This window comes from Pelecanus crispus, chromosome 10 (genome assembly GCF_030463565.1).
Source record: "Pelecanus crispus isolate bPelCri1 chromosome 10, bPelCri1.pri, whole genome shotgun sequence".
NCBI classification, from domain to species: Eukaryota; Metazoa; Chordata; class Aves; order Pelecaniformes; family Pelecanidae; genus Pelecanus; species Pelecanus crispus.
Genome location: NC_134652.1, coordinates 32616472 through 32630812, shown reverse-complemented (window position 1 = coordinate 32630812; position 14341 = coordinate 32616472). Strand labels below are relative to the sequence as shown.

At 36.8% G+C, this 14341-nt stretch overlaps 1 protein-coding gene across 3 annotated transcripts in view; it reads right to left on the bottom strand.

Annotated features, from left to right (window-relative positions):
- GRID1 (glutamate ionotropic receptor delta type subunit 1) overlaps positions 1–14341 on the bottom strand; it is a 543067-nt gene that overhangs the window by 119037 nt on the left and 409689 nt on the right. For all 3 annotated transcript variants that reach the window (XM_075717629.1, XM_075717630.1, XM_075717631.1), the window contains exon 5: positions 6007–6060. In XM_075717629.1, the coding sequence (XP_075573744.1) occupies positions 6007–6060 (54 nt within the window). The remainder of the gene's footprint in view (positions 1–6006; positions 6061–14341) is intronic.

The following is a 14341-nucleotide window of genomic DNA, read 5'->3' as shown; positions in this document are numbered from 1 at the left end:
ACTCTTGCTATATTTCCAAATATTTTTATTGCTTCTATTGCAGCAATTACAAGACGTGTTCTTCCTACTTCACTTCTCCCTTCTCCTCAACTATGAGGGCTTCTTCTGACAATTATCATCATAGTTGGGAAGAATTTAACCAAATGCTTTACAGCTGCAATTGCTATAATAGTTTCTCTGTGCTTACTGCCTCCAACTTTTCCAAAACAGGATCTTTTCTGTGGATTGAAAAAAGAAAATATCCAAAAGCATCCTTTTCTGGATATTAATTAGAGTTTAGTTTTTTTTTTTTTTTTCAATTAAAGCTTACAAGAATTTCAGCTGTCTTCTAATTACTGAATACTTTGCTTGCTTAGGCATTTGGAATCTGTATAACTCTATTTCTATAGCTTCATGCTATTTATTTTAGATTTCTTATTGAAAACAGATTTTCACCAATAACAAACGGTCCCTGACTTTTTAAATGTATTTATGGCTAGCACTGTACATAAGAAGCAAAATAAAGTTATTGATGATTTTTTAAAAGCCCTAGTTATTAAGATCAGGTTAGTACAAGAGGATCAGCTGGCTTACTACATTCTAACAACAAAAAAGCATCTTTGATTTTGCAAGAGCCATTATGAGTACAACTTACCTTTCTGCTATCCACCCTGCAGTATTGCAGCATAGGTTGTTTTGTTGATTTTTTTGTTCGTTTGTTTTTAAACAGGCAGAGCAAAATAATTACCTCCCTTACATTGCAAAGGATGTTTCCAGTAACATATCTGAGGACTAGGTTTGCTTGTTTTGCAAGACCACAACAGTATTGATTGATAATCTGTTTGCAATCCACAAGGATTCTAAGTTGCTCTGCAGATGCTCACCAGCTATACCTGATTTTGCAGCCACACCCGAGGTACCTGGCACTTCTGTATATTGAATCTCATCTGCTGGAGTGCCTCAGATTTATCTAAATAAACTGGAACTGCTACAATATGTTCTTAACAGTCTGGTTACAATTAATAGTTTCTGTAAAGCCAGAGTCAAGTAAGTCTGTAAATACATTAAAAACTCATTTTTCCATTAAGTAATCACCTTGCACTTTCCTTTATCTTTGGCTATATCCAAACATTTTTTGGTGCTTTTTATGATGCCTGGTATGAGTCATTTTGCACCTCAGCCCCATTTTATAATAATGTACTTCATTACACTTTTACATTCCTCCTTAGCCCTTTTTTTCCACCACTTTTTCTTTAGAATTCCTCTCTGATTTCAAGATCTGTAAAGATAACCCATTGGAACCACAATGATACCTTATAATGCCTTCATCTCCACAGAACTCCACTGTTCTTTTGCCATCCTTTACTGATCATATTATCTTTCCAAAAGCACTACGAGTCCCTAAACTTGTGAAGTTGGACAACCTTTTTGTTGACATCCATTATCCCTATTCTCCTTTTCTTCCACTTCTTCAAACAGTGCATGCTACCATCTCATGACCACTTTCACACCAATTATCTTCTGACTTCCTTAGCCATAATGAAATCTGAAGCGATAGCTGCCTTAACTTTTTAAACATGTAGGAATAACACTGTCAATCACAGGAAATTGTGAAGCCTTGTTTGTGTCCCAACATTACTTTTTCAACTGCCAGGGAAATTAAAATCCTCCATTATTTCATTTTCTTGTCTTTGGGGCATTTCTATCAAAAATGCACTTTCAAAAAAGTCTTCTTCAGTGTATGTCTTTTGTGTATTTCCATGCAGTTATTCAACAAGTTTGACCCTCACCTCTCCTTAGCTTCAGAGCAAGGACGTATGATTTGGACATGCAATGTTGCATTGTCCGCTCTTCATCCCGATCTGTCCTTCATGAAAAATTATCTCCTATCTCAACCAGTAGCCTTGTGCTTTGTTCTACCATGTCTTACAATTTTCAATTAAACATCTGAATAATGATGAAAGTTTGTTGAAAAAGAAATTAAAAGAAGGATGTGATAACGGTGAAACAACTCATTTGAGTTATCAGTCAAATTCAGTACCCATTCCATTTCCATGAAGAGTAGTTGATTGCTTTGGGTACTTTACTGATTTATATGTAAAAATAATGAATATTTAGAAACTTGGAATTAGAATTAAATATATTGATATGAGGGAATAAAATACTGTGTTTAATTTTTTTTTTTTTTTTTTCGTCCAAATTCCAGTTTTGCAGAACAATTTCTTCTATCTTTTCTCTCCCCCTTGGAATGAAGGAAAATGTCAAAACCATGAAATGTCCCATGAAAAAGGAAACATGGTTGCTAGTGATATTTATACCCCCAGACCTACTGCTGCTGCTAATAAAAAAGCAGACACAGACTCCTAGAGCATTGCTCCTAGTACAAGCACAAACAAATTCAGTTTCAAGTATTGCTCTTGTGCCTCTCCCACAGACATATGCCCTGGGCAATGAAGAGCATTTTCTCTGAACAGGCAGAAAAAGAGAAAGGGAGAATGAAAAATATCAGGAGGACCTGACAGAGATGCTTGATGCCAGGCACCAAAGAGAAAGAAATGTAAGAAAAAAATAAGAAAGAAAACCAGGCAAAAAGACAGGAAATAAACACGCAAAAAAGGGTGGCATCTACAACTGTGCCAGTCATGCCACAAGAAGAAAGAGCACACATCTATCAAAGCTGGTAGGTCACTTCATCAACACTTAAGGCAAAGGTAAAAGCAGAACACCAGATATGTTCTAACAGATCTGCTTTAGGATCAAAATTGCTGGTCATTGGCAGCTCCCAACACAGTCAATGGTAATAAAACATTTTGGACTATTCTGGAGACAAAGCTAAGCATGGGCTAGCCGTTGTTCTGAAGAGTTGTTTGCTTTTGCAAGGATTTATACAGAAATCACAAATATTCTTGCTTTTAAAAAGCTACTTGGCATGTTTAACCCAGAATTCAGGTAGAATCGCTACCTAAATGAATGCAAGGAATGATTTAGTATTTCTAGATGAATAAAAGTGAAGATGATGAAATATAAATCTGAAAGGGGGAGGGTGGTCAGAAATACATTTCTTTATTTCCCCTCAAATCTCCACTACTTTTGACAGCTCTGCAATTTGGAACATAAAATGTCTGAAATGAAAAAAGCAGACATACTTACAAATATATATTTTTAAAACCTTAAAGTTTTTATGACTTCGGCTTCAAAGAGGACATATGAGGGCAGGATATTGCCTGCAAAGACCCATCCCTGTATATTCTCTTATCCTGAAAGACTTGCCATGTAACGTTTCAGCCTTCCAACCCCATACAATGAATCCAGCTCCCAATTCATTAGCCTTTTTCTAAAGATGACTGAGTCCTTTTGCACCACCAATGGCATACAAACTGAACAGATGCCTCAGCACAGAGACTTGGGTTATTGGAAACTAGCAAATGCAGGATCTTGACAGTACAGCTCTGTAATTTGAGACCAACTCTTATATTCCACATTTTTTCATTTGCTGGGTAATAAGCTTACCAGCCATACAGTTTTAAGTTAGCTCATCACAAGCTTGGTGGTGGTGTTTACCTAATAAAATTAAAGTGATAAAATAGGTTTGAACTCCAAAACTTAACTCCTATCCTGCCATATGGGACAGAAGCACAAGGGAAAAAAAGAAACCAAACCCAAATATTTATTGGAGTAAACCAGATTTAATTCAAGACAATAATAAAATCTCTTACTGAAATAATACCGTGCTATATAGTCATTCTTACTATAGCCAGGTAAATCCAAGGTTCGGATCCTCACTGGCTTGACGAGAGGTGGGAGACAGGGCAGATTGTGAGAAGTTGCTCAAGATCAGTAGACCTCAGTAAGCTAACATGTACCAGGACCTTAAACGGTCCCCTGCAGAGAGAAAGGCCTAAAAAGCCTGTTTACAATCCAACTCTCTTCAGACAAAAAAAAAACCTCAATGGAAATAATTGTCACTGTGTTCTCTTCCTACTGCTGCCCCCTCAGGTCAGTTAGCCTTATACCTCTTTCCTTGCAATGGGATCATTAGGTCACAGAGACCACGGGGGGGAAGAGAAAAGTGTAGGATCCTCAATCTGCCTGGGAGAAAAAAAGGACTGGCTTAGTATTTGGTCCATTTACAGAATGGACTACACCTGGCTTGCTACTCAGGTGGAATTACATCAAAAAGAGCTGTTTTGGCAGCTGGGTATTAAAAATTAATTCCATTCTGCAAATCATAGCACCAATCAACATCCAGTCAAGGAATAACATGTTTTACATCAAGTACCTATGCAGTTCTCACTGATACCAACTGGGAACATGCTCATGGAAAGCATAATCAGTCTGTCCTCTTGCTCGCATGGGGCTATAAGCACTATTAAATAAGAAGCAAGCCCTGAGGAACCTCCATCTTTCTACAGATACATCCATGTGGATGCTTAACGTATCTTCTTTTCACAGTAGCTTTAAGCACACAAACATTTTACTGTTAACAAAAGGATAATCAAGACGTGTCCTCCTCTTTTTGCCTGCAAAGGGTCCTCCAAAGTCTCAGAAATGTGAAACGTTTCTGCAATTGTCTGTTTGAATTTAATTGCCTTTCGAGATATTTGTAAGTATGTGCACTAATATTTTTCACTAAAAAGTTATACTTTAGATTTACATTTTGCTATCATAGCTTCCATACCCAGTCTCTAGCCATAAGAGAGAAAAAAAATAAAAGTTCCAAAAATAAAAGCCGAATTGACACCCTGTGTGATGGGTTTGTGTATGTATATGTACGCACAGGTTTGTGCATGAGTGCTGGAGGTTTTTATTTGTGATGTTACAGATTTGGGCTTCATGAAGTGAGTTCTAACGTCTGAACAATAACAGCAGCAATAACAAATTCACAAACACTCCCTCTCTATAAATGTTTAGGGAAATATGCACTGTATTATCTTTATGTGAACATAAACACTGACTCTCTGGGCATCTTGCTAATATTTTGTAGTGGGTCATTACTGCAGCTGACAAATCAGGAGGTACTTAAATGTAACAAGGACTAGAAAGAATTTATAAAGCCTTTATAAGCAGAGATTTCGCTCGCTTTCCCTAACCCCTATTTAATTACAGAGCCTTTCTAATGCCACACAATACAATTTATAGTTAATATTAAAAGTAGCCTATCCAAAATTATTAGCTAGGTGCAAAGAAAGGAATGAGAAATTAACAAAGGAATTGGTTATTAAATTAGAGGTTATGCATTTATAATATAAAAAAATAAAATCGTGAACACGGTTCTTTCTAACTTAGATATTTTACTATCTTTCAATGAATCATTATTAAAACCAGAAATATATAAAATAGTGTCATTTATTCTGAACAATCAGTGATTTATAAATTATTATATATGGTACAACATTTCAAGCTTTCCATTGATTTTTAAATACGAGTCTGCACTAATTCCCATTAGGGCATCGTGGTACTAAGGTAAAATAAATAATCATAGTAGCAGGACAGGATACCATTTGCTGCAGAGAGGAAATATCACATTTTAAATCTATGTTATCCTGACTCTTGGCCAAAACACCAACACAATTCTGCATTAGAGAAAACCTGTGTATCATATAAATGCGTATTTGAACAAGCTCAGCCTGCAACAAGCCTCAGCGCTCTTTCCTCTCCTGGTATCTGAGTGCAGGCTTTCATAGCAGTGAAGGGTGAGATTCTGGCAGATATAGATGCATGTATTTGAGGTTTTTTTAACATATTCTTTGCTTCCTAAAGAGCTAACGAAGTAGGGTCAACATGAAGGTAAAAATAGTCTCCCAGCTGCTCTGAGGGATATTGGAAGCTTTCTTTTGACCTTTGGTATTCAACCTATGCCAATTCAACTGAGACAGACAAGCAACACCACCGCAGAGTTTGCATCTTGTACCATTCAAAAAGCAAAAATGCTAAGTGTGTGCTCAGTTTGGTGTGTCAAAACATATGAAACAAGAGACAGTGACGAGTGAATGTACCAAGCTATGTTGTCTCTTTTGACTTTCTTACCTCATTTACATAGACCCAGTGACTATCCTTTGATGCAAGGTTGGTTTCCACAGCCTACAAAAATAAAAAGAAACATAATAATAAAAATAAATAAAACATGTGAAACATATTCCAGAAAGAACTTACATTAAAAGGTGCTATAAAGCTCATTTTGATTGCTTTCATTGCTATTGGTGTTGTTTCAGTATAGTTCTTTTCATCTCTTCCACTGCTGCTTCATGGAACAGTATTTTATCGGCGGTAGCCACATTTCTCTGACTTCAGTATCGAAAGCAAAGTACCCCGTACCATGAAGACATTCCCTAGATGTACCATAAAAGCATATTGGAGCAGGGTGGTACGTCGACATGATAAGGGATCTTATGATGAACAACTGCATACAGAACATGTAGTTCATGAGATTTAACTTCTGTAAGATATATCTAATGCATCCTAATAGGCTGGGTTTCTTTTCAATATGCCTCCTAAAATATATTGCCTCTGCCTCACTACAACTCTGATAGTTTAACTGTTAGCTAAGCTATTTAATGAAAAACCCCACTCTGAGACACTCAAGTGAAATTCACATGAGTCATCCTCTCTTCATATTTACGTAAGACCCAAGAGAAGGTTATGATTTGAATGGACACTTTTTCTGGCTTCCTGGTGTGGACTTGAATAATCACTAATCATTATAAAGAAACAGCCCATCTCATCGGACAGCATATTTATTCATACACATATAACCCTCATGGTTCACTAAGATGTTAAAATTGGGAAAGACTGCGAGCACAAACAGCACTACTAGTACTGAGGACCTCAGTGGAAGGATTTGGCAATATACATAGAAGTTTCTACTGCCCTCTTTGTTTGACACAGAGAAGCTCACTTCAAGATACTTTATATAGTCTAATAAAGCAATATCAAGCATCAAGAGGTGTGGACTACAGTGATAATGATATTGCTAATGTCCTGCTTAACACACAGTTAAACAGCTATTGTGGATTCATCTCATCTAATAAAACAGGAAAGTCCCAGCATACACATGTGTTTCAGGAGGCAGTTCATTACACAAAGTTTTGAATGTCTCTGCCTTCAACCAATTCTTTCTTCTGTGCCAATATGACCCCATTTATTGAACAGATATTCTTAACGCTGTGTTATAAATGGCCCTATGAATCACTGAAATGAACCTGGTTAACAAAACAAATACCGATGAACAAAATACTTCCAGTTACTCTTTTTTAACCTGGATAATTCCCGCACCCTATTCATTGTGTGTGGCCTCAAAAACAATTGCACCGGTACAGAGATTCTCTGTAGGCTGTGGCACTGGGCTGGTCAGGAACATTATCAACCACCTTCCTCTCCAGAACACATTTGCATAATAAGCCTCTCAGATATTTATCGTCAGATGGGATGAATCACCTTCTCTCATGACACTGACTACAGATGACTGCCTTAGAATAAACACCCATGACTTATAAGGCTGCAGTGAAATGACAAGATATCCATCCTTAATATAGGCAAAGGGAGTACTGTTACCTGATCCTAGCAAAAAACGAACCAAAAACTGGCTAAGTAGCCAACACCAATATTTTTAACATTATGCTTAGTTTATAGTTAAAAAAAAAAAAAAAGGTACAAATTACTTGCCTAAGTAACTGTGTTTTAAAACGTTACTCATTTGTGCAGCCTACACAAACCTAAGAGAAAATTGTGGGCTACACACATACCTCAATCTATTTCTCATGCCCACAAGGTGAAGTACTCCTTTAAAGAGACAAAAATTCCAAAAGAGAAACCACAAAGAAATTGAAACAGAAAAATCAACACAGACAGGGCACAGTATTTCTCATCATCATCATAAACAGCATTATGGGAAATTAACTCTCCCTGGTGTCAAAGCAGATGAGAACCACTAGAGACAACACTTCTGACAAGATAATCCTCTCCTAAGCATGCAGTGAAAAATTGTCTCCCTTGCGTTTCTTTTGAGTTGGCAGGAAAATTAAACTGACCACCTAACTGAAGAATAGCAGCTATCAGGAAAGCTAGCAGTACTGAAAGCGAGGGCAAAAACTTGTAGATTTTCTCCCTGTTCACCCCTCTAACATACTCAGACACAGCCAAAATAGCCAGGTGCTGTAACATATAGAGGAAAAGCAAAGGGCTGCCAACACTAGCAAAGCAGAACTAAATAATGCTCAGGTGCAGAGTTATTGCATTGGCTACATTTTGTGATTTATCTGCAACACTGAGCAATTTGTATGAATAAATGCTAAGTCTGGGGAGCTGCAAGAGCCAGGGAATTTGAAATGAATTATTGTAACTCATTCTTCTGGGTTCACATAGCTGGGCCAAAGTTTTTAAAATGAGGTGCCTAAATTTGGGTTGCTAAGGGTTTATCTTTAGTCATCAGAGTGCTAGACCATTCAGCACCTCCTACAGAAGTCAACGGCTCTGCACTCTAAAAGTCTGAAATGTATTTAGAAACATAACCATAGGTAGGCAAGTTTAAATATCTGTAAATATCTTCTGTTTAGAGCTACAACACATAGCATGAAGCATTATTCTAAATCCAGACATGCTGAGAGGAAGCAGAAACTTCGTGCATTTTGTGCTTCAGATTTTGGACCATATTTACAGACTTGCAGAATCCTAAAATTAACTATTGAAATACACATCTCAGAGTTTTCATCCTTCTGATAGCACTGGTGTACTGGAGGTGTATTGCTGGAGGCTCATGGAAGTTAAGCAGTGTGAAGAGCAAGGTCCTGGACAACTGTGATATCATAAGCCAATTTATTCACAATTCTCAGAATAAGAAAGAAATTACATGTTTGTAAGTTATGGAGTTCCTTTAAAGAGGAAAAAGTATCAGCACTTGCGAGATTATGGTCACCCATTTTTAATTAGTTTTTAATTATTCAAGCTGTTCAAGATCTTACCATTTGTTCAAGCTTGTGCCTCCATCCATTCAAAAAGAAAAAAAAATTGTCTACGGAACATCCTGAAGGATCTATTACAGCCTATTTCATATATGCACCCTATATTAAAGAAAGTAGGCTAGGAATTTGTGTGATCACTGTGGCTGAGGAAAAGCTCTGCCATCTATTGGGACAGGACTCGTGCTAAAATATGTTAAGGGTTTTTTTGTGGAAAAATTATTAATATAGGTACAAAATATCCCCATTTTTTATATACTCTGTATGTACATAGGGTCTGGTTGACACTTGGGAGTAATGCCTCACAACATTTCTATCAAATAGAAAATCTGCTTTTGAGATAAACAGCGCACTGGAAATTAAAGAGCATCCATCTTCCCTTTATTTTCTCTTAGACTAGCAAATAGCATCTACAAACTTGGAAAAAAGAGGGGGTTTTGAGACTCTATGCCTTTCTTCCTCCCCAACTACATTTCAACAGCCAAATGTTAAAATGCAGAACCCAAACAACAGAATTATAATTCACTCAGTGGACCACTATTAAGGACAACATAAATTATATTATCAGGATCAGACCAGACTGGGAAGAGGGGAAGGGGAGCAGTGAATGTAGAAAACTGTTTGTAATTTCTCAGTAGAAAGCATTTGCAATAGAAATGAAATAGGGGGACGCTGAAAATCAAAATGCAAGCATTAAGATTTCAGATCTCATACCAATAATGATAAAAGAATAAGATGCTTCATGAAAAATGATCAAAGATATTTTCATGTATATGGCTTTGTTTACTTTTAAATGTATAACTTAAAATAATTTACTGCCAATAATCCATGACAACATTATTTTATTGGAATACAGCAGAGAACAAATATTTACATTGCCTTTATGAATAAGTAACTCGGTTCATTATTTTATCTAATGGCAGTTGCAGGACTAAAAGGAGAAGTTAGGAAAGTAAGCAATAAATACTGCTATGTTCAGAAATAAAGCAATTCTGCAGAGAAGGGAAGAAAAAAAAAAAAAAAAAGAACAGAAACAATCCTTTCCTGACCTTCTCAAAAAATCTGAAACTGAAAACATTTCCAAGGGTATAATGGCTGGCTAGTTATAGGGCTCTTTTCCACAATACCTGGCTGCTTTGCCAGGGCCAGCGCCTTGGTATTAACAGCAAAGAGCAAACCGTGTAGAAAGGAACGTAGGGATGAGTGGCTGGACACAACTTAGAGGTGCTGGTGGGTGTTCAGACAGACACAGGCAAACTGTTCTAGTGACAGCAGGGTGTGCTGAAGAGTTTAGGCTTACATGCATCTGTGCTGTAGTTACAAACCTGTTGTGTCCTTACTGTGTACCCAGGGGGACAGGCAGTAGGAATGTCTGGAAGCCCCATAACCAGCCCCAGGGTCCTAGAAGGAAATGCCTTGCAGGTGGCAAACACAGGTGGTCCTGTTGTGTCTACATTTATGGAAACAAGGGCTGCCACCCTGAAATCCATGGTATAAAAGAACCACCAGAGAGTTTTGCTAGGAGGGATATCAAAGTAGCAAAGGGTATTGCTTGCACATCCTTTACCTTAATGGTGAGGATAAAGAGCATCATAGCTTTCTGGAAAAAAAATGAATGACAGGGTAAACTGGGGAGTTCACAATTAGAAAAGAATTCAGAAAGAGTTCTCCTAAGAGACCCCAAAAGAACACAAACCCAAAGTTGTTGCCAACCAATGAGTAGTTACAGCTGGTAGCAGAGATCACCTGCAACACGGCGAGTGCTCCGTGGAGGCAGTGGCAGATACCCCCAACCACCTTGAGACCACGGCTCCGGGAATGAGGCCCCGTTATGAAGCTCCTCCTATGCGGCTGTATTCCAGCTTGTAACCCCACCGCAGACCCCTGCCAAGCGGACAGACTGCCAGCCGCCAGACCCACGCCGCTTACAGCAGAAAACCAGGTACAGAGCGAGCTAGCCAGTGAGCGTCTGAAGAAAGAGCCTGCAGGACACCCGAGTTCTTTCTAGAGACCAGGGTGGTGGGGGACAAGGTTAGAAAATGCTCAATATCAGCTTTACTACTATGAAATCAGCTTAAAAATCAGATATACCTTCATCACAGGCAAACATCATGAATCTCTGGTCCTTTTAAGGTCATTTGTCATCTCTCCCTTCAAATTTCTAAAGCAACCAGCATGACAAATACAGATAAACCTCTTTTTCTCTTTTTTCTTTTTTTTCTTTTTTATTATTCATAATGAAGGTATAATTAAAGAAGGGCTTGGGGAAGTAATCATGTTTAAATCTCAGCTCTTTACAAATCTTTCATAAAGGATCAGTCTCAGCCCTTACAATTAATTCATTACCTGCTCACTTTACATTTGCCACTGGACAGGTTTCAAAACAAAACTGTTTCCCAAACTGTTAGTGTCCCAAGCAAGGTTGTAGCCCATGAAAATCAGCTTTTTTTTCGCTTCACATCCTTGAAGAAATTATTTAACTAATGTCTTTTCTTCCCCCAAAAGAAATAAGAAAACTGCTTCAGAACCATTTTGAAATCTATTATCGTAAAACAGCAATAGGGGAAAAAAAAAAAAGTCACTACCTTCTTTATAGCATTTTGTAAGCTTGAGCCAAACCTAGCTCCAGCTGCTGACTTTCATTGCAGGAGATGGACTCATATTTTTAAAAATGGCTTTGTTCTTGATTTAAATGTCCAGAAAAACATCCTAGGGAACTGGTTTAGATCCCAAAGAGATACAGACCAAGTTTCCAATGCAATACATCTGACTGTAATTAATTGGATAATATCAAAGTGCACCTGTTTAACTGTGGAGCTTTGCGTATGTCTTGGATACAAATAAGTTAAGATAGGAGATATGAAAAAGTCAATTCTGGTAGAGCAGATGGGTTCAGTGTATATCCCCTAGATACCTGATTTATATTTAGAAACTTCTTCAATTAAAATAGTGCAGTTCGCATCCAGGAGTGACTTGCATAGGTAATAGAACTTCACAGAAAAACAATTTCTCTGTACTGGAATTCTCTCACTTCATTAGAACCTTCCTTTCCTTTGCGTTTTAAATAAATACCTCTTGGGTCAGTATCTCCAGAAGACCATAACTCCTATAATGTTTAACAGACTAAAAATAAATAAATAAAACAAGCAATACTAGCCACAGTGAAGTATTTATAAAGATAATTTTAAAAAAATCTCCTTAAAATACTTATAGTGTACTAAAGAATACTCCAAACTGATACTGTTTCTAAAGCTTAATTGGTAATGATACCATTAGTACATGGATTAAAATGAAATTTTCCAGACCACCGTACAATATGCCAACTCTAGATGAACAGTCATAAAACTAAGACATTTTGGACTAAGAATCTTGAAGAGAAAAAAATTCAGTTGCAGTAAACTGAATCAGGACTGTAAGTTTACTTTTCTCATTTATATATAAATGTATATATATATACACATGTGTATATATATACATATATGTGTATATATATATGTATATATATGTGTGTGTATATATATATAAAATATACATTTTATAAATATCATTTCAAAGTGAAATATGAAATTCTTCCTTCTCTAAATGGTAAAATGGGAATTTAAAGAGGTTCCATGACATACTTTTTTAGATCAGAAAATCCACTGAACCTGACCCTTTCTTGATGAACATCATTCTCCATGAAGAATTTGTACTTTTAATAAAAAGCTTTTACCAGAAATTCTATATTCTTCCTGTTTCTGAACATCTTCCTAGAAATAAAAAGAAAAAAAAGAGGAAAGAAAGAAAAAGAGGGGCAAAAAATAAAAAGATGGAGAAAAAAAGAGAGATGGGGGGAAAAAAGGAAAAAGATTTAAAAAAAAGAAAAGGGGGGGGAGGGAAGAAAAAGAGGAAAAACAGGAAAATACATCCCAAGCAAATTCCCAACCACCTTCCATAACTGAGTTCCATTTTCAGTTGCTAATAAGACATTTCACTCAAACAGGAGTAAATATGACACAAACCTTCACCAGTTTTTAGCACACCCCCCTACTGTTGATGAATGCTAATTAGAAGGTGTACATGACATTTTGCACAATGTGATTTGATAATAACCAAAACTGAAATATACCAATAATATATTTTAAAGTTTGTACTGCACTTAGCTGCCTCTTCCTTAGGCCATAGGTGAACAGAAAAAAACTACACTGGAGAAAACCTACGTAAAAGTTTGATGTTAATCAAGAGAAACATTGGAGATAAAGAAAATTATAAGAGAGGGAGGAACTATACACTGCAACTTCTCCTGGCTACATGGCAGTAACGTTCTTGAGTAACTACTGTAATATAAGTGGCATTGCCTACTGTTTTAGCCTTAATCATTTCAATGTAATGCCTTGGGATTTCTGCTTAATCTTATTCCCATTTATAGGTAATGCTTATTATATTCAATCTCTGTTGCCATTCCGTTTAATGCATATTCCACTGAATGACGCATAAAAGTACCGTATATGGAACTCTTCCAAAAGTATTCAGTAAGAATTTACTTTCCAAAGCTCAAATGTCACATGCTATTTATAAACATGGTAACTGTTGACCATTTAACTATGTGGCACAGTGGTGACACCAGATAATTGCACAGCTGTCAGAAAGCAACATTTCTGTAAAGACATAAATTTAGTGTTAACTAAAGAACATAACCTCTCAGAAATCTTCTACTTAAAATTTTACTAAAGCCACATGCTGAGTTGACTTTGAAGACCCAATGAAATCTTTGAAAAAAATAACTAATTCTTGCTCACTTAGACACTGAATTTCTTTTGGAAGATAACAGATTTGTACATGTGTATTCTATTTAAAAGCTCACCGTTTTATAGACGATTTTGTAATGCTTTGTTAAGAGCAGTACTCCTGAAAGACTTAAACTACAGAGAAGAAACTAAAATTCATTAGAGCTGGCCAGCATTTGGAGCTTGTATTTTTTTGGTTGGTTTGCTTTCGTTCTCCTCCTGCCTCCCATTAAGAGAAGAAATAACCTGAAACAATTTAGCAGTTTAAGTTTTCTGTTTGTTTGGAATGCCTACATGGGGTTGACTAGATATAGGTATGAAGGTTGAAAATGGCTTGTCAGGCACAGACCCTTAGTAAATAAACCTATTTTCAGCATGGATGCTTGCTCTCTCTTCTCGGAGTAGCCATTCCACAGTCAGGGTATAGCACATTTCAGTATATACCACCAGTCTCGTACACTGTACTCTCTCAGCTCTACTCAGAAACAATACCTTAAACTTTGCACAGAGTTTTCCAGAGTTTGATCTTTTTGTAGGTACAAACAGCAGATGGTAGCTATATCACTAAAAAAGATGCAAATTTCTTAGCTTTCTAACATGCACACAACACCAAACTCTGAAAACACAACTTACACATTCCTA